Below are 20,279 nucleotides of genomic sequence, written 5' to 3'. Positions count from 1 at the left end.
CAAAGGAACTTTCCTTTCCCTGCCCCTGACATTCAATTTTGTTTCAGTAACAACTCCTCAGGTAGGGCCTGTGGTCTTCTCATTGTGCCACCTCTGGGCCACACTGGGACACACAGACAGATAGGACGTGGCTTCTGCCTTTGGTCACTGGATTGTCACACCTTTCTGGCAAGCTCCCCGTTCACAGCATTTCTTGAGGTTCCAGGCCACAGTTATTTCCGAGACAAATGAGAGTCAAGCCTGTTTTTCTTTCATGTAATATTTAAGAGCTGTCAGCGTGCTGACCTTTGGTTCTGCACTCAAAATCACTTCATCACATTCCATGCAAAAATAATTAGCTTTCTCCTCATTACGACGGGGACTCTGAAGATCATCTATTACTCTGAACTGCCTGCCAATTTCTACTAATGTGAATTTTTGAAAGGAAATAGAAATCTATACCCCTGAGCTTTGGGATGATGGTGAACTCTGCAGAGAATTCTCAGACATGCAGAGGGCTAAGCATGATGGCCTGAAGTCAGGATATGCTCCTCCTGGATAATTCCATTTTAATCCAACTACTAAGTCCTTAAAAATACGTTCAAGCCAATGCACGCTCTTCACTTTAGAGGTGACGTCCAGGAAAAGGGAAATGAGTAACAGACACCTGCCACACTCTTTTCTACTTGGTTCCCTACGTGCCCCACGCTGGGGAAGGCCCGTGAGAAAACTCACGCATTGAGGTCCCTCTGACCTCATCGTTTGCTGCTTTAGACAAAGTCCTTTCCCCACCTTTTGAAACACATTCGTGCTCATCAGTGAATAAAGACGTGTTAGGCTTTCAGACATTTGTGCAAAATGTAATCCCCTCTGAGACACGCTCAGCCCCGCCGCCGGTACTTACTCAGCGTCCACCTTGCCCGTGGGATGAACGGCCCACACAGCAGAGCATCTTTTCACGGGGACCTCACAGCCTCGTGAGAAAGCCATTCCCGAACCTGAGTCACGGCCACGCCACGCAGAGCACCACAGCAGAAGGACAGACCGCCTCGGCTCACCCCACGCTCTCACGGGGAGCCTCCGTGCACAGCCAATGCCTCGGATGTCGGGGGTGTCCCTGCGACACTGGCCGCCGCAGAGACCCAGGCTGCCTGTGGCTGCGAACGGTCCCGAGCGGCCTGCTTACCTCGGGGAAAGCCCCGGAAGCTGCCGGGGTTTCTGTCACGAGTGCAGAGGTTTCCAAGGAGAAGCACACAGACCCTTCCCCACACAGCGCCCAGATGAGTCACAGACGTCTTCCGCGTGGGGGCCGCGGCTGCCACCTGATGTTTACAGCGGAATTCTAAACGTTCCAATGACCTCTTACCCAGTTAGCCGCGTAAAATATACACAGAGGGGACTGCCTTTCTCATGGTCCCATAAACACCACCAGATAAATACACACCAGCGCCTAGTTTTTGTTAACCTGAGATTTTTCTGGGAAAAGGCAGGCTGTCCCCAAAACACGTAGTTCAAAACACATGTTTCATAAGTAGGCGCTGGGAAACAGAAACAAAGAATGTCTCTCCACTTACTCGGCCATGAGATGATTAAATGCAGAGTGAAAACTAGTTTAGGGAAGCACTTTTAAATATTACTTTGCAATCCTTCAAACCAATTCTGAAATAGAGCAGCAGCGGGTAAACTCAGTTGCAAAGGTCGAAGGCACCCATTTTTGTATTTACGAAAGCTTCAGCCCAATGGAGGTATTTCCACGCATATCAGACAGAGGACTTGTATGATCATGCAGGTCTTCCACCTGCACCTTTCTCGTAAGTCTCTCTGCTTCCTACTTGACTTTAGCTGTCGGTCTCGGGATTAATATGCCACTGAAGGAAGGCAGGATATAGAACGGTGGTCCTGCAGAAAGTTTACAGGCAAATCCACCTTTTATATTTTCCTGGGGTAAACACAAACAAAAAAACCCTTTCTTCTGACCTCCACAAGGCCGGAGTCCAAGCCTGACGCAGCAGAAAACTCAGTAAACATGTGGGTACATATAAAACAACAGCTTTCTTTTCTCCTCTTGATTTCTTTAAGATGCAAGTGACTGTTTAAGATAATATCAGTTCAGTGTAACTCACACACACACACACACACACACACACACACACACACTGATTGTGACATTGCTACAACATGGTTCTGCCTGTACATTAAGTTCAAAAGAATTTAGCTTATCCTCAAAAGGAATAAATAACATTTTAAAATCTTATTTAAAAATCTCACAAAGTTCTCAGGCCCTCCCCCAAGCGTGCACCCAGGCAAGGTCATCTGTGTGAGTGTCCCTGGGGGGCTCGGGAAGCTCCCCGAGAGGAGCTGCGGAATGAGGATGCGTTCGCCAAGTGGGTGGGGGGCTGGCCGTACCATGGGGCTGACTGGAACCCGGGAGGTGACAGGGAAGGAAGCGGGTCACCCCGCGGTGATGTTGTCTTCCTACAAGGGCTCTGCGGTTAATTCACACCTGCGGACAAAGCTTTCCATACAGGGACTTGTGGACGTGGTGAGGAGGAGGAGGAGGGGGCCCTTCGTTGCTGCCCCTTGTCAACCCCATTTTCTAGATAACTTGTCAGGAAGTAACTGCAGCATCTCACTTTGGGTTTGAGAAACCTTTTCTGCTCTTTGTACCCAGAGAAAGAACAGCTGCGTCGCCTTGACGTGGAGGCTTCACGCCTTCTTGGAGATCCTGAATTTTCTGATAACATCTGGACCTTCCCTCTAGGTTTTGGTCATTTCTATCCGGTGACCCTGAGTCAAGGGTTTACAACTTTGATTCCAACACAGCCGGCACCCAGGGAAGTGGGCGAATTAAGAAAAGACCGCTTCGTGAGCCCGTCACCAAATGCCCACCGCGGTGGGATCGGCACCTGCCTGCCAGCGGGGACCGTGCCAGCCTCCCAGAAGCCCCTCGTCGAAGGCACCTACACCTAAGACAGAGGAGGAGCAACAGGCCAAAGAGATGCCCATAGCACAGAACAGACAAAGCGGACCCGCAGAAGCCTCGGCGCGGGGAGCTCGCACAGAATATCAATTGGGCCCACGTGGCTCAATCCCGAAATGACAGGAGGGCACTGGTTTGTCTAATCAATCAATCCATCCATCTCTCTCTAGCTCTCTATTTGTCTACCTCTGTTCTCCCTTGACCCTTGACCCTGCTTCCTCCTCATGCCCATGGGGCCTCCAAATGGTAAAAACAAAAACATTTCATTTAGAAAAAAATTAACTTCTAAACAGCATCACGAAGGCCACGATTCCTCTAATGTCCCCGCAGCAGCTAAGGAACACGGTCAGCGTTTGGCCCAGGTTAATATTAGATAAGACGTCAAGCTAAATATTTAAAACTTGGTGAGGAAGATGTTACCATGGGAACGGGGGTGCACAGGACCTCCTTGACTCTATTTCACAATTTCCTGTGAATCTGTAATTCTTTAAAACTAAAAAGTTAGCAACAAAAAGCTGCTCTCACAGCAAACCACCATTGATATTTATACAAGGTGGTCAGTGTTCCATTTTTAGTGGTTTTTTTTTTTTTCCCTAAGAACTACAACTAAACAGTTTTCTTCTCCATTGAGTAAAAGAATACTGCTGACAGAAATAAGGTCCAAGTGCTAAGTTCACACAAATACCTACTCTAAAATCTGTCTGGAAGTTTTTACAAACATCACCTAGGGGCCATAGAACAGTTAACATCCTTAATCCTTCCTTCCTAACCATGTGTTTTCTCTCCCCTTCTTAATATTAAAAAAAAAAAGAAGCTAACTATGAAGTTAACATTCAAAGAAAATAAATGTTTGCTTCCCAAGGCCTCACACATCAGGAGCGACAGTTGCTTCCCTCTGTGTCTTCCATGTTTTCGAATGGACCCACGCGTCACATCCCGCAACCCCGCCATCACGCCCCCAAAACCCCAGGACCGGAGAAGCCCGGCCCGAAGGTCAGGCCACCTTCTGAGCTGTTTGCAGAGCAGACCTCGCATAAATCTGCTCACTGTTTAAAGCAACCGGGCTACTAGCGATGCCCGTGAGATAAATGATCATCTTTGAACCGTGAGCTTTCCCATTTTTGGTGTTTCTTGCAGCAAAAGCCATTTATTTTTACTCACAGATTTAAAACAACTTTAAAAATAACTTTTACAGGCTGCTAGTAGGGAACAGCAAGGCTCTAGCACACGTTAATTCATGACTGGTCCGTTACTTGACCAATTCGAAAACGAGAGCAGCTAGAGAGGATGCACTTTCACAGGACCATACGAGCACCTGCAGGCCTTCATCTTATGAACCAGGAGGACAGGAAACCTACGCAGGGCCGAGGCTGGAGTCCCGGGGGAGGGGGCGGTCCCTGGGGACAGGGCGCGGTGCCTCAAAGCCCACCACAAATGCACTAACCATTGCCCGAAACAGCTCAATTAATCTCCGCTCCAATGACACTAGAGGGCGGATACAGGCCCGTTCTTTTCTCCGTTGAGGCCCAGGGCTGCGGCTGGGTGTTGGTGCCCCTCCTGGGGGGTGGCCCGGGCAGCCAGGGGACCGTGAGGACACAGGGCAGCCTGGGCAAGCGTGCGGCCAGCCCTGCCATGTGTGCTTCAGGGGCGGAGGGGACAGAGGACGAGCAGGAGAAGACAGATGAGAAACGGAGCCTGTGATTCACAGTGGCCACAACCAAGGCCCACCATGGCGACGCCTGGGCGTACGCCGTCGCTTCCCCGTGGAACGGAGAGCATTTAAAAGGCGTGCCCAGGCTCCGCAGGAAAGAACGACGGCCTGACGAGGGAGAGTAAGGGCCCTGCTATGGAAGGAAGGGGGGCAGTCAGTGTGCTCTGGGGGGTCCTGCCATGGGGCTGAGGCGGGCTGAGCGGCCACGACCCCTGACCCTGAGGCCTCCAGAGGCCCCCGAGCGTGGGGTGGGCAGCTGGGGCAGAAGGTGTGGTCGTGAAGGGCCCAGCATGCCTGGGTGGACGGCCTAGGGTGACTGACATGAACAAGCCGAAGCCCGGGTGAGGGTTAGAGGCCACAGTGCAAGTCAGCCCTCACACGGTGACAGCATGAAGCGCCGGTGTCACGTGCCCCAGGGACAGACCCCACACCCCGCCCTTGATCTGGGCCATCTCCCGGCAGTCCTGTGTGACAAGCACTGGGCTTATCTCCATTCTGCACGTGGAAACCAGGGCTCAGGTGCCTACTCACCTGGCCAGCATTGCCCTGCAGCCCAGGTGGGGTGCGGTCCTCTCCCTGTACCTCCTTGAGCAGGTGGAGGAGGGAAAAGCCTCAATAACTAACTTTGATTCCAAAAGGGCTCCACACAGCAGGTCCTGAGAATTCTTGGTACCTTTTTTATTGTGTTTAATGTGCTTGTATTTTATTCCCCTGTACACAATTTTTTTCCTATGTATAAAATATGTAACGTTAAGGAGATGCTAAAGATAAGGCTGTTATTGCCTTTTCTAGAACAAAAGAGCCGTCCCATCCATCTAAAGTCAGGGATGCCTGGAGCCGGGGTCTAATGCGTTCTCTAGCCTATCAGGATCATATTCGGATCAGGGAAATTACTCAGGGACGCGCTGCTTCTGGACACATGCCTGTGGAAGCTCTCAAACATGCACCCGTGGCAGTGACCTTTGTGGGAGCAGCAAAGTTATTCCAGGAGCCCCCACAATGGCGCAGGGGACTCTTGGGCCTCTGCATTGGTGCGTTCCCTCCACGCCACCGGTGCGGTCAAATCCTGGCCGAGAAAGTATCACCTTTCCTTCTCTGAGTGAAGAATGCCTGGACATTTCCCGCATTTTTAATCGATGACAGACAAATTCCACTTTACAGCCAGAAAAAATGCGAAGAGACGGAGATTCTTCGGGCGCGCTGATTTTATACTGACCGGCAGGTGTTTATTCCCGACACGTTTAAATACGTCCCTTGCATGCCTGTGTGTTTGCTTTAATGCCGTGGGCACTCCAGCCGGAAGGAGCCTTGGCACCGTCTGGTTTATTTTATGGAAGCTAAAACTGGAAAGAGAGATTCGAACCCACGTTACCTCCTGTTGTAACCAATGACAAATTACAGGGGAAAAATTACATTCGGCGGCGTCCTAAGAAAACCTCCGTTAGCAAGAGCACTTTGCAAAGTGTGAGACATGCCTAGGCATATCTGTATTGGAAATAACCATCAAGACTGACTTCGATACCTTCTAACTTTAAAACACTCAATAGTGTATGGTTGCAGTCATTTGCCAAAACTTCCTTTCTCTGTGGAGGCTCATTCATAGCAGCTTTCAAATAGGAAAGAGAGGGAGCAAAGAAGCGGGGAAGGAGGAGTGTGAGGAGGGGCGAAAACAGACTGCAGCAATACCTTATTCTCGCTCATAAACGGTTCCATGCACAGCGTCTACGGAGGTACCGGGAAATGGCAGCAGAGATAAAGACATCGAGAAGTAACCATAAGGCAGAGCGTTGTCCCAATACACCAAGGTTGTGGGTTCGGTCCCCGGTCAGGACACATACAGGAGTCAACCAATGATGCATCAGGAAGTGGAACAACAAAGTTCTCTCTCTCTCTCTCTCCCTCCCCCTCCCCTAAAGATCAATAAATAGAAAAACATAATAAAAGAAGTAACTGTAAGGATAAGGTTTCTGACAGTCAATTCACTTTGCAGCAAAACAAAGCCAAGAAACAGTTTGGAAATTCATCATGTTTCAAAGCCCCGTAAAGTCAACACCTGAAAAACCAGCAGGTGCCACAATAACCCTTCAGCAGCCACCGTTTGTTTTTCTGTCATTCATCTGGACTTAATCACAAGCAGATGAAACGGGAGTCCTGTTCTCGTACGAGACATAATGGCCATTTCACCGTCTAATACTATATTAAAATACGCGTTAGCAACAAAACCAAACAAACGAAGTTTGCAAGTTGGTAGCAGAACAAACTCAAAATAGTTTGCCTGACTGACCTCGCTCGGGACAGCTTTGCTCCTCTGTGGCGGCGTAGGACTCACGTTCATGACTGAGGAGGTCGCGCCGGGTGCCGGGCCACGGCCGGGAACTCTCCCTACAGCTTTCAGATGTTCAGTGTTGCCGACAGAAGAGCAAACTCAGGTTCTTCCTGAAGAACTTTCTCAAATCCCGTGTATGAAGATAAGACATTTCCCAGGAACACTTCCCCACCCTTAAGGACTTCGCTGGTTCAATAAGTGATTGGGTTTTAGTCCAGACACTAAAATCCTGACGCATTTATGAGTAGGGGCAGCGAAGCGAAACTTTGTGCAGTTTCCACCTGCCTGCTTCAGTGCATGAGCTGGCTCCAAATCTGGCAGTGAGAGAGGGAAACCTGAGAAAATGGTCACCCTGACATCGTGCACAGTTGCGAAAGCAGTCATGACGTCACCGGCATGTCCTGTGCAGCGCAGGAAAACCTTCGGGGACCACACTCCTGCCTTTAAAACGGAACCCTTCGTCAATGCTCTTCAAACAACCGCTAAGTGAACAGAGGTCTGGAAGCGCTCTCTACTTCCTTATCCATAAGGGCAGTCGGCCCCGGGGATCAGGGCACTCACACACACACTGTCCCCTTCATTGAAAATCTACTGTTTGTTTCCAGATGGTCTCCGCACGTCAACAGGTGCACCCGTGCCGTTTTCAATGGTGGGTCAGGAAGCCGGGATCTGAGTCACAAGTGCAGGGGTCCAATGAGTTGGAGCGACATTTTCCGAGTTCCGTGTGATTCAGCACGTAATCACTGTGTCTACAATTATGTTTCCTTTCTTTTCTTTCTGTGGTAGCAGTTAAAGAAAGGATGGGAAGTAGTCATTTTTCTTATCCCTAACAAGCTTTAGGGATAAGCCATGCCATCGGGGAGAATGTTAAAACTATCAACTATTATCCAGACTCTAGTCCAACCCTTTACACCTGGCTGGTACTTTCAAAAATAAGACCAAAGGACCATGCTGGTTTTTAAATGTAGAATGTGTCACCTCTCTGGCATTTTACTTTTGACATTGTAGGCTTCCTCATGGTCGTTTAGAGCAATAAAGCAGGAAATCCTCAAACCCCGGCATCTGCTCTACAAGACGTTCACATTTCTAAAAGGACACACCGGGCAGTCTGGCTGCAGGGCACAGGCCCACAAGGGTCTCTCAGTCTTGTCCCTTTGCCTGGAGACTGGGCAAAACTCTCTTTCTTTGAGGTCCAGCTAAGTGTTCTCTTTTTGAGAAAGCCCCACCCCACCCCCACCCCATCACGGAGACAGCATTAGCCCCTTTTCTGGGCTCCCACTGAAATCCCAAATCACAGCCATTGTAAGTTGCAGTGCACTGGTCTGTGCCTGACTCTCTCCCCCTGCTCAGCTCTCCAAAGATGTGAGTCCTTTCAGGAGCAGCTCAGCGACCTTGTTCCCTTAGTTAAGAGCCAGAGCCCTGCAGGAGGCCGGCGCGTAGAGCTTCGGGGCTCCTTCAACCCCAGCGTGGTTGCTCCTGGATGGTCTGTAGTCACAGACTGTGGGTCCCACCCCCATAGTATCCCATTCAGAGACCCAGTTGGGACTCTGAGAATGTGCATCCTATCAAGTTCAAGCTGCTCCTGCTGCTGTCTTGGGAGACACACTGAGAGATATTGTAGTAGGCTTTTTATAAATTAATTCATGAAAAACAATGCAACTTTGAGGCTGATTTACTAATGAAATATAAACTTGTTCCCGGATGCTGAGGAAGCTCATGCAAACGGCCCCTGATGGCAGTCACAGAAAACGTGACTTCTTCTCGGTCACGAGTACATATGCCACTTAACAGACTCATCAGCCTCGCCTAAGGCCCTGAGACGCAGGTGGGCGCCCTCCATACCCACCACATTCACCAGGTCTGGGGTGCAGCCGGGCACCCTCTCTTTCAGCAGCTCCTTAGGGGACTCTAAGGTCCGTTCAGGGTTCAAAAGCTACTGCTTCAAACAAAGAAAAAGGTCACCTCCCAGTCTTTCTCCTTCAGCCACTGACGCATAGAACCAAGCAATCAAATAAGAAACGGGGATTCCTATCTGAGAGTCTGCAGCAGTATACAAAGATGATTCCCAACGTGCTCGTATGCACAGCTTGGTATTGATCACTTGCTGATCACTGCAACAAATCCATGACTCGGGCTGCTACCCAGAGCTGCCTAGTCCAGAAAGCAGCTGGGAACCCAGGCCCAGCCTGGCTCAATGTGGGCGTTGACAGGAACACGTGACAGGCTGCAGGCAGGGTGTTCTACAGCCCGAGACAACACCTGCACTGGAGAGATCTAATGCAACAACAGTCCAGGGCCACGCCGCCCTCCTGGGCCCCAGACCCGCACGTTCTAGTACCTCATGGACTTTTCCATCTGAACGCTTCGGATCCCCCCGACTAACTCGGGTGCTCCTGATGGGGTCACAGCCTCCACGTGGGACTCAGTGTCTCTCCAGGCTCCCAAGTCACAAGCCTGAGTGTCCTCCTGGGACTCTGCCTATTACACTCACGACACACCCTTCTCCACCAGTTCTCCCTCCAGATCAGCCCGAGGAGGCCGCCTGTTCTGCATTCTCCGTGCTCCCGCCCCCCGGGCTCTGCACACCTGCCCTGACCGCCCCATTTCCACTGTGCCTGACAGTCTATTCCCCACACTGGGGCTGGAGTCATCTTTCTGAAGCACCAGACACACCCCAGCGGTTCCCAGCTCAGAACCCCACGGCGGCCCTCCTTCCCCCCAGGGACAGCGACACTCTCTGTGAACTCTGGCCTCACCCCCTCCCTTCTCCTGCCATCACTGTATCGAGTTTCCCATCTCTTCAGAGCTCAGCTGCTCCCGGCATTTCTCTTGGAATGTCCTCCACGTCGTCTTCTCCGGGGAAATACCCCGAGCTCTCTGCAGACTCCAGTGAGTAATTCCTCCCACGTGGGGCTCTGCCTGGCCCCCTCTCCAGGTGGCATGAAAAGCAAAGACTAGCAGCAGAAGACTTGTCTCTCCTGCACAGAATTCTATCATGGCTTTCACGATAGTTTCACACCTGTTATCTGTAGATCTCTTCCCCTAATTGACTGCCAGACCCTTGAGACAAACACCCTACACGACTCACCCCTACAGCTCAAGATGTGGACAGAACGGCCCCAGTCACCCACTGTGGCTGGAACATAAAGGGAAAAATACAAACAAAAGCTTAAGTTGTAATAGGTCTCTGTACTTGTCCTTATACCGAAGGACAAACAATGGTGGTTAGCTTCTGTAATTATTTATACTAAAACCAAGGCCGTGTGCAGGCCCAGGGGTGACAGGCTGCGGCAGTGGGTGTATTCCGTCCTGCGGACTCGTCCACAATCATCCGCCCTCCAGCAATGCGAGGCTCTCGTTAATGAGACGTTCCAGATACACTAGGAAAGGACCTTGACTTTTGGTCTTTCAGTGAGAACCCACCAGGATAGGATGTCATGCGGAACACAGGAGGGAATTCTACCCTCCCGCACGAGCCGGCACGCTCTCACAAGCAAGCTGCTGAAATTTGGAAGGAGTGAAATTTATTTTGAGCGTGTGCAACTCGTGGACACTCAGTCAACAGGGTCAGACGTCTGACAGCGCACCTTCGTGCCTCTGGAGACCGAAGCGTCAGGTCCAGCACTTTGCTTCTAATGGGGCTGAGACAACGGGCCACCCTGCACACTGGCTCCGACCCCCTCTCCTGCTCCTGCTGGCTCAGGGCACTTTCTGGGCACCTGAACTGAGTGTCTCTCTAAATGCGTAAGAAGAAAGCTGGATTTAACGACTGAAGAAGTGAACGTTTCGGCCAAACTGGTACTTTGACATAAGGCTGACAACCTGGATCCTTGCCCAAACGCAAAGGGACCCGCTTATGCCCATGAGCTGCGTGGCAGACCGTCCTCGCGTGTTGTGCAAAGAATCAGCTGTTGCAATTTTCTTAGAAAAGGCAACCTTTTAGGAGGAAGCTGAGAAAGAAGGTATGGGCAGGAGCCCTGACGTCAGATGGGAATGACCTTCAAGCACAAGCCTTACACTCTATCCCGTTTGTGTTCAGGGTCCAAGAACAAAACCAGCCATAACTACCCGAGACCAAAAATGTTTCTTACCAGATTTTCAAATGTCTATAAGTGGTAGAAGAAAACAAAATGAAATTCATTCAGTAGAGATCTGAGGAGCCCAATCTAGTTTCCTCGTATTTCCAGGGAAATAATGCATGGGACAGCCATATTCTAGAACTTTTGCCTTTTCTCAAAACGCACCCCTATAAGGAAAACCTAACTTTAAGTAAGTCCGCCTCTACTGTGCTAAGTAGAAATTGAAACAGAACCAGAGACACACAAACACAACTTTCACAACAGGCCACATGGCGAGAGTCACGTGATTTCCTAGGTGGGTCCACAACATTTGCACTCTACCCCCCATTTCAGGGCCTGGGTACTGGCATGAGGCTAATCTTCCCTTACACACCCATAATTATCCACGTAATATTAGAGTTGGCTTGCCACTCTTGTCAAAAAAATTTGATACTAGCTGCTGGTCTTGGAGCTTAGATCAAAGGAAAAACAAAGAGTATTTTCTTTTTAAACAGGGCGGGATCCTTCATCTTGACTGATACTACCTCTGAAAACATTTCAAAACATGTAGGGCTATCACGTGGACCCCATCTAATGAAGACAGCAGATGGATCTTGGAGATCAGCTCCTACAAGCTGAAGAGTATGTTTGGAAACATCATGGACTATGAAACTGAACGTACGAAGCCAGATATGACAGCCAAAAGTCGTGAATGTGTCCGGAGGTGAGGCCAGGGCAGAGTTGCTGGACGGAGGGTTCCTGCCCTCCTCCAAGTACCATGCAGGTCTTCCCTGCTCTGTTCTGCAAGAGCAAGGGGCTTGCTCAGCATTCCTCCAGCCGCCTCCACCATCTTTGTTCACTGGTGACAGAGTTGCTGTGAGCGGGAGTCTAGACCTGAGCAGGCAGCCGTTGTTCCATGTTCACACAAGGGACCTTCCTGAGGAACTCAGTCCCTGGGCCCGTTCCTCCCTGTCCCAGCACCTGACATTAGATCTCACCTAAAATCAGAACTCGTGCAAGGAGGTGGAGTTAGCTGTTTGAGGGACGGCTCGGGCCGAGAACCCTTGTCCTGCCTCTTCCAGCTGCTGGGAAGTCCGAGCACACCTCTGTACCTCCGCTTCCCCGTATAGGCAAGAACCCACCCCATATGCTTGATCAGAGGGACCAAGGGGACCCACCAAAACACGTCTGACAGTAGCACTCAGGCAAGCACAGCGGAGAAACCGTATCTTAGAACCAAACCACTCTCTCTCAAATGAGCTGTACTTCTTGAACAAAACTGACTGAATTTGTCTGACATGGGTCTTTAACGCTTTTTACAGATAGATCTCATCTTATATTTTTAATAAGTTGCCCCTCAAATTTTGGTCTTTTTATGTCACTTTAACTGAATGACGTTTACTTGCCTAGTCCCCCTATTTTTTTTTTTTCAGGAACATTCAGTTTTAAGCAAATGCAGGACTAACAGGCAAATTAAGCAGTATTTATATGTTTTTTTCCAAAACAAATCTCCAAGCACTAATAGTCATACTTAAAAGGGTAACAGCAACAAGCTGGAAACGTCCCTAGAGAAAAGTAATGCTTAAGGTGCCCTAAGAGTTTCATTTAAAGCAGGGCTGGGGTCCCCTGCAGCAGGAGGGGACAGCCACGCCGGCCTGGGACCCCCCATCCCACCCCCGCCCGCGGCTCCCACGGGAGCGGCCCGCCGCGCAGACGCAGAGGAGGACGAGCTTTCATTGAGAAGACATCCACCCTCACTGAAATCAAATCACTCCCACCTCCTCTTTCCCGTATTTTGCAAGATGCTTAAAACCCCAGATGTTCCAAGGGCGCTCTTCGCACTGCCAGCTGGTCTTTCCGGCGTCTTTACCAATCTGTGCCCGGTGCCAACGGCCCCGCACACCTGGCTGCCCCGCCGTCACCTGAGTTTTGAAAAGCCCGGGTGACCAGGCGCCTGGCCGAGGCGGCCGGGATGTGTGGGCGTGCGTGGGAGGCAGACGGCGGCGTGGTTTTCATCTGGTGAGCTTGGGTTTGGTTTAAAATCACAAGTGATTTTAACGCGCGGCAAAGTTTGGGCACCGCGGTTTGACGCCCTGACGCTCCCCCGCGAACGCGCTCAGCGCCGAACCCCGACTCCGGAGCCATGACATCAGCAGCGAGTACAGACCTGACGCCCGGAGCCCGGCTGCGCGATGTGGAAACCGCGCGACTAAACCTCCCGAGGCAGGATTCTCACGCCACGTCGTGGGCTGCCGGTGGTCCCGGAGCCCGGCTCGCTCGTGTTCGCTCTCGGCGTCTGGCCCGCGTGACCCGTGGCCACCCATCCGGTTTTTTTTAAATAAATATAATATTTTTGTTGGCCCCGTGTCAAATTCTTCAGAAAGCGAAGAGAAAGATCCCCAAGAGGAAAGTCTCGGCGCTGGGAGGAGGAAAGTTTGCTGTGAGCCGTGTTTTGGAAAAAAAAAAAAACGATGGGGACCTGATCGCTCGGAAGTTCGGCGGGTCGCACCTCGCCGTCCAGCTCCGCCCCGAAGCCTAGAGACGGGGCCGCAGAGCTGCAGGTGGGAGGCAAGTCTCGGGAGGTACCGAAGCGACCCCTTCGCTGGACCCCGCGGGCCCAGGGGCGCGCGGATCAGCGGGAGGGCGCTGCGCCCGAGGGGTGGGTTCGACCCCGCCCCGCTTTTCGCGGGAGGACACCAGGTCCCCGGCAGGTAGCTACAGGTAGCGACCGAGGCCGGCACGCCGGGCCTCCCGGTCCGGGGCTGCAGCTGCAGCCGGGGGAAAGGACCCACGAGCCGGTTTCGGGGCGAGACTCGGAGCAGGGAGGCCCGGAAGGTCCCCGGGGGGCGGCACGGGCTCCCGCGGTGCCTCCCGAAGCCCCTGCGGTGCACTTGCCGGGACACCCGCCAGCCCGCGCCGGACCGGCAGGAAAGTGAAGAAAGTTGCGAGCGCTCCGGGGCGCCCTGCGCCCCGTTCCCTTTGCCCACAGTCCCCTCCCCGGGCCACCGCAGGCTCGCGCAGCTCAGGAACGCGGCGCCGCGTCCCTTCCACGGTCCCGGCCAGAGGCGCAGCCGTCCCGGGGCAGCCGAGCGCGGGGCGCGGGCCGTGGGCACGCCCTTACCTTTCTTTTCCTCCAGCGCCAGACGCTCCTGGAAGTGCGCCGCCAGCAGTACCAGGAGCGTGGCTCCCGCCGTCCAGGAGGGTCGCATCGCTGCCCCCAGGAGCTCGCTCCGGGTCTCCGCAATTAGTCCGGGAAGGAGTCGGGCGGCCGTGCGCGCCGGTGGCGGCGGCGGCGGTGAGGCGGGGACTCCGGAGGTGGCCTGTCGTCCGGTCTGGGAGGCGGCCGCCGCTGGGACTGGCTGGGGACTCTCGATCGGGACTCGGGCCGCCCTGGCCGCGGGCGTGCGCACCGAGCTGGGGGCGGAGGCTGCTGTGGGCGCGCTGCGCCGGGGGCTGCCCGGACGTCTAGCTCGCGGGGCGGGGGCGCCGGGAGGCTGGGCTGGGAGGAGGAGGGACCAGCGGGAGGAGGAGGGATCGGGAGGAGCAGAAAGCGAGGAGGAGGGAGGAGAAACCAGCAGCCGGGCCGCGGGCGGGCCAGCCAGCCGGCAGCGGCTCCGAGGCGCGGGCGGCGGTGGCCCCCGTGGGCCCAAGCGCTCTAGCGAGGGCGCAGAGGGACGGATGGCGAGCAGGAACCTAGCGGGCGCCCCCAGTTCGTCTTCGGGAGGGCTTTCCCTGCGCTGTCCGTGGGGACCCGGCCCGCGGACTGGCACCGCTCTCCCGGTGACCCAGCCTGCGGCCAGCCAAATCTGTGCCAGGGTCGCCATTTCCCCCTTCAATGTGCAGAGCGCTCTTGCACCAGCTGCGGGGGAATCGGCCCAGCCCTGGGCCCGAGGCTGGGTAGTGGCACCGATGGGGCAAGCGCCCCTTTATGCTCTCCCAGGTCCTGCGCAGCGCCCGGGGCCCTAGTGCGGACAGAGGACGGCCTGGCAGCCGACTGTCCCTCGCTGAGGCCGAGTGACAGGAGAGCCAGGCGGCTGGCTTGGAGCTCTCAAGTCGAAGGGTCTTTCCCATCCCATCCAGCGTCCCCGAAATCGTCTGAAACGCGGGCACCTGACTCCGGGCACAAAGCGGGGCCTTGGGCAACGTTAGCTGAGTGAATGCGCGAGAACTCGGGCAGCCCACGGGAACCAGCCAGGGACACTTGAAAAGGGCAAGCGGTCAATTATTTCCCAAACGTCAGGCGCTCACAGTAAAGGCCTGCCGCCAGCACAGAGGGAAGCGCTTCCACAGGAAACCAGGTGCTCCGCTGCCCGGAGACAGCCAAGCGGGACTCGGGCAGGCAGGAGCAGCGCCGGGGAGGTTCACGGAGGATCAGGCGGGAAGAAATTAGGTTTTCTCGGGGCTGCAGGGACGTTAGCTGAGTAACTTCCGCAGAGTCGCTCCTTCCCTGCTGGACAGATGTCCTTGGCCCCGACTACTGCCCTCGTAAGGCCGCCTACCAACGCTGAGGCTGGTCAGCCAGGTCTCCCCCGGTTTAGGAAGGAATCACAGAACCGAAGAAAGTGGAGTTCAAGGGCACCCTTTCCAGTCGCGGGAGAGCACCTTTCCTTCCCCCGCTCCCGCAGGTGCAGAGCTCAGGGCCCCCTTTGCCTCGCATTTAGAGGCGTTTGTGTTCCTGTGCTGGAGCCAGTCAGGATGACCACGGAGCCTCCTGAGCTCATTTTGCCCCGGAATGAAGAAGGCTGTGAGGACTCTGTAGGCGGTGTGCTTGGGTCCTTCCACGGGTCCCTAAATGAGGTCCCCTGTTACCTGTCACACGTTACAGACTGAGAGCAGTCCATGCAGAAACACAGCTACAGAGGTCACACACGCGAGGGAAGGGCAGACCAGAAGCCCAGCAGTGGAACATAGCGTGAAGCTAGGAGCGGTCTTACGGCCAAGTCCCATGGCCGTCCCCAGCAAGACCACATTTTGGCCCTCCAGCCTTCTGCCGAGGAAATACCACGGTCGGCACAAATCATATTGTCCACCTGTTAAAATGCCAATGGACTGAAGCTACAGCTAATTGTTAAGACCGCATGGGAATTTCTGCCCTGAGGCCCCCAGCAGAAGACAGTGTGGGAAGACTTAAGAGTTCTCAGCATCCCCCTTTCATGAAGCAACACCGTCCCCCTGCGTGCTGCTTTGTTAAGCCATCCTTCCACAGGACTGATGGAGTCGCGAGAATCAGAGCTTTGTGGTGATGATTACTCACGGAGGCAGCATGACGGGCACACACCCCACCCTGGGTGGACCCCAGAGAATGCCGGAATGGGTGAGCTCAACGTCTCCTGGGACACCTCTGCAAAAGTTGGGCTCCTCCTCTGAGTTTGTGGCACCGGAGTGACATTCAGGATAACTTGGTAGCATTGGGTAGGTACGTGGAGTGTGCAGGGAGCTGTGGGACTTGTTAAGTACAATACTGTATCACGAGCTCGGGGCACTGATATCTTGAGAGACCGAGCTTTTGTCCAGACTAGGCCCTGCATGGACAGTGGCCGGGCACATCCCAGGCCACATCAGGGCAAAGGCCACTGCCACAGGAACAGCAGCGGCAGCCCTGACTCCCTGCTCCTGAGTGTGCTCAGAACTGACCACCTGTGAGTCAGGCTACATTTTTCTCTGGATTTTATGGCAAGATGATGCCGTGGCTTGGAAGGTCACACACATAACCTGTCCCAAGTCCCAAAGCCTGTCTGCTAGTCCCAGCCATGCTCTTCACCCCTCATAGCAACACCTTTCCAACCCTGAGACAGATAGAGTCTTTGGGACCTCAAATTCTAGTTCAGAATATCTTGGAAATTTGTAGAGGAGGCACAATCAAAATTTTTACTTGGCTAAAAAAATCCTGGATAAAGCATCTGTGCACAGCCTGTTAACAAGGACGCGCTGAGGCTTCTAGTGTTTCCCACATTAAAGCTCACGTGGGACTTCCAGCCAAGATGGAGGCCTAGACGGACACGCTGCATCTCCCTCCACAACTAGGAGGGAATACAACTACCTCAAAACTAGAGACAACCAGAAGTTCCAGAAAATTGAGCTGCATGAAAGTCCCACAAACAAAGATATAAAAAAGAAGTACTCATCCAGACAGGTAAGAGGGGCAGAGAGGACGAGGTGTGGTGGTGGTAGCAGCAGCAACAGCGGCAGGCCAGTGGAAAGCGCAGTCATACATTATAAAAGTAGCAGGGACACCTGGGGAACACTTACAGCACCAAACTAGACCACACAGCTCACAGTTCCAACACCGGGGAAAATAAAGCCTCATTGCTTCTGACTGTGCAGACCATGGGGGGGTTGGGGCGGAGGCAGAAACTGCCGGTCTCTCAGCAGAGTCTGCTTGTTTAAAGGGCCCCCATGGTCCTAGAACGTCCGCAGACCCACCCACTCTGTGAACAATGGCCGGGGCAACAGCTAACGAGGTGCCAGTCCCATACAGGAAATGAGAGAAGTGCCTGGAAAAGGGGCGAGTGTTGAGCAAGTGACATTGTTCCCTCTCAGACCCCTCCCACACACACAGCACCACAATGTGGTGAAACGAGTCGTCCTATACTGATGAATCCCTAAGGTTCCGCCCCTTACAATGTAATAGGTGCAACAGCTCTACCTAAGACACAAAGGCAAACACACACAGGAGCCTGTCCAGACGAGGAGACAGAGAAGTATGGCCCAAAAGAGGGAACGGACCAAGGTTCCAGTGGGAGAACTAAGTGACGAGGAGACAGCCAACCTCACAGATGAGGAGAGAGCCAACCTAACAGATGAGGAGAGAGCCAACCTAACAGATGTAGAGTTCAAAACACTGGTGATAAAGATGCTCACAGGCTTGACAGATATGCTTGAGTATGGCAAACACATAAGGGAAGAAGTGAGGGCTATTCTAAGTGAAACGAAGGAAAATCCACACAAAACCAATGGTGAAGGAGAGGAAACCAGGGTTCAAATAAATGATTTGGAACATAAGGAAGAAAAAGACAGTCAACCAGTACAGAATGAGGAAACAAGAATTGAAAAAATGAGGAGAGGCTTAGGAACCTCTGGGAGAACTTTAAATGTGCCAACACCTGAATCATAGAGGTGCCAGAAGAAGAGGAAGAGCAAGAAATAGAAAGCTTAAGTGAAAAAACAATGAAGGAAAACTTCCCAAATTTGGCAAAGGAAATAGACATACAAGTCCAGGAAGCACAGAGAGTCCTAAACAAGCTAGACCCAAAGAGGACCACACCAAAACACATCATCATTAAAATGCCAAAGGTTAAAGATAAAGAGAGAATCTTAAGAGCAGCAAGAGAAAAGCAGAGTTACCTACAAAGGGGTGCCTATAAGACTATCAGCTGATTTCTCAAAAGACACTTGGAGGCAAGAAGGGGCTGGCAAGAAGTATTCAATGTGATGAAAAGCAAGGACCTACAACCAAGATTACTCTATCCAGCAAAGCTATCATTTGGAATGGAAGAGCAGATGAAGTGCTTCCCAGACAAGGTGAAGCTAAAGGAGGTCATCATCACCCAGCCATTATTATATGAAATGTTAAAGGGACTTCTTTAAGAAAAAGATCAAAACTATGAACACTAAAATGACAACAAACTCACAACTATCAACAACTGAATCTAAAAAACAAAAACAAAATCCAACTAAGCAAACCAGAATAGGAACAGAATCATAGGTATGGGGATGATTCTGTTCCTATTCTGGTTTGCTTAGTTGGATTTATCAGCTGGGAGGGGGAGGGGGAGAAATGGGGAAACGGTGCAGGACTAAGAAGCATAATCGGTTGGTACAAAATAGGGGATGTTAGGAATAATATAGGAAAGGGTGAAACCAAAGAACTTATATGCATGACCCATGGACATGAACTAAGGGGGTGGGATTGCTGGAGAGAAGTAGGGTATTGGGAAGAGGGGAGCAAAGGGAAAAGAAAGTGGGACTACTGTGACAATATAATCAATAAAATATACTTAAATTTTAAAAAAGCCATTGGTTTTTCTAGTGCAGGGTCTTCATTCTCCTTACATTTTTCCTCCTCTGATGAGCAGCTTTCCTCTTAGACCAGGCTTCTGAGTATTTTAAATATGAGTTTAGTCCTTTCTGGAAGGAACGTGGCAGGGGAGCCCCCAAGGAAGGGGAGGAGACGCGGGGCACGGGCCGGGCGAGGACAGGGGGCCTTCACATGTGCACGTCTGTGTGTTTCAGGCAGGAGGCCGCTGGCCACCTGTTTTCTCTGGCCTTTGAGGTCAAAGCAAGAATAGATGAAGAGAGGCATCAAAGTGGTGGGTTTCAGAATTTTATAAAATGATCTTTTATAAACGACGGGAACTGTCTAAAAGCGGAAGGGGCTGCCTCCGAGTGGAATGGGTTTCTCCCTCCTGGGGAAGATTTCTGAGCAGGGCGGGAGGCTGAATAAGGATCCAAATAGTCCCCTTGCAAACCTCAGGTTCCATGAGACCACGCATGTCTAACACAGGCTTCCCTCTCAGAGGATGTGTGCTCAGCAGCCCTTGTCAGGGTATTTTAGGAAGACACAAAAACGTGCTAACGGTATTCCCTCTGCGGAGGGGAGCTGGGGGCTGTGTGTCCGGGGTTGGAGGGAGACCTACTCTTTAACAGGTGGCACCTATTTCTGTGAGGTGAGGGTCAGTGACCCCCACATGCACCCCCCCTTGCTGAACTTCCTGGGCCCTCCGGGGGGTGGGGACTCTCGGCTTCTCGGCCACTTACTCTCCCGCTTTGAGCCATGGCCTTTGCAGTGCCCTCTGCCCGGCAGAGTGTGGAGGAAGTAGCCTCTTTTTCGGGGATGATATTGCTGACGCACAGCTGCTGCGGCTTTCATCCGCCATTAGCATTCTTATTAGCGTTTATGTCATTAGGGTTCTTCATTATCTCTGGGCTGAGGATGAGGGAGGCGTACCAAGCAGGATCGCGGCTGGGAGGGCTGGTTTCTGCCACTGTTGTCTGTTCATTACTTTGCACGGGGATCTCGCGGGAAGTTTCTGCCCAACGCTTTGCCCACGTCGAAGGTGTCAAACGGAGATGGAATAACTTGTCCAGGGTGTTGCTGCTTGTCTCAGGCATATAGTTTGAACTAGGAAACATGAGCCTCAGTGTTGCCACCGGTGGCCTGCAGACCAAGTTCAGGATGCAGATGGGATTTTGTGGGGCCCATTCAATATTTATTTTAGTTGAATG

General features: G+C 52.5%; 1 protein-coding gene across 1 annotated transcript in view; it reads right to left on the bottom strand.

Moving 5' to 3' along the window:
* Positions 1-14,469, bottom strand: part of EGFR (epidermal growth factor receptor) — a 132,657-nt gene extending 118,188 nt beyond the window's left edge. The window contains exon 1 of the mRNA XM_090287006.1: positions 14,176-14,469. Coding sequence (XP_090143132.1) covers positions 14,176-14,263 — 88 coding nt within the window. The 5' untranslated portion in view covers positions 14,264-14,469. The remainder of the gene's footprint in view (positions 1-14,175) is intronic.
* Positions 14,470-20,279: the final 5,810 nt, after the last annotated feature.

This window comes from Furipterus horrens, unplaced genomic scaffold (assembly GCF_987537825.1).
Source record: "Furipterus horrens unplaced genomic scaffold, mFurHor1.1.pri manual_scaffold_9, whole genome shotgun sequence".
NCBI classification, from domain to species: domain Eukaryota; kingdom Metazoa; phylum Chordata; class Mammalia; order Chiroptera; family Furipteridae; genus Furipterus; species Furipterus horrens.
Note: the sequence above shows the minus strand (reverse complement) of the source record. Positions and strands in the feature narration are given on the sequence as shown.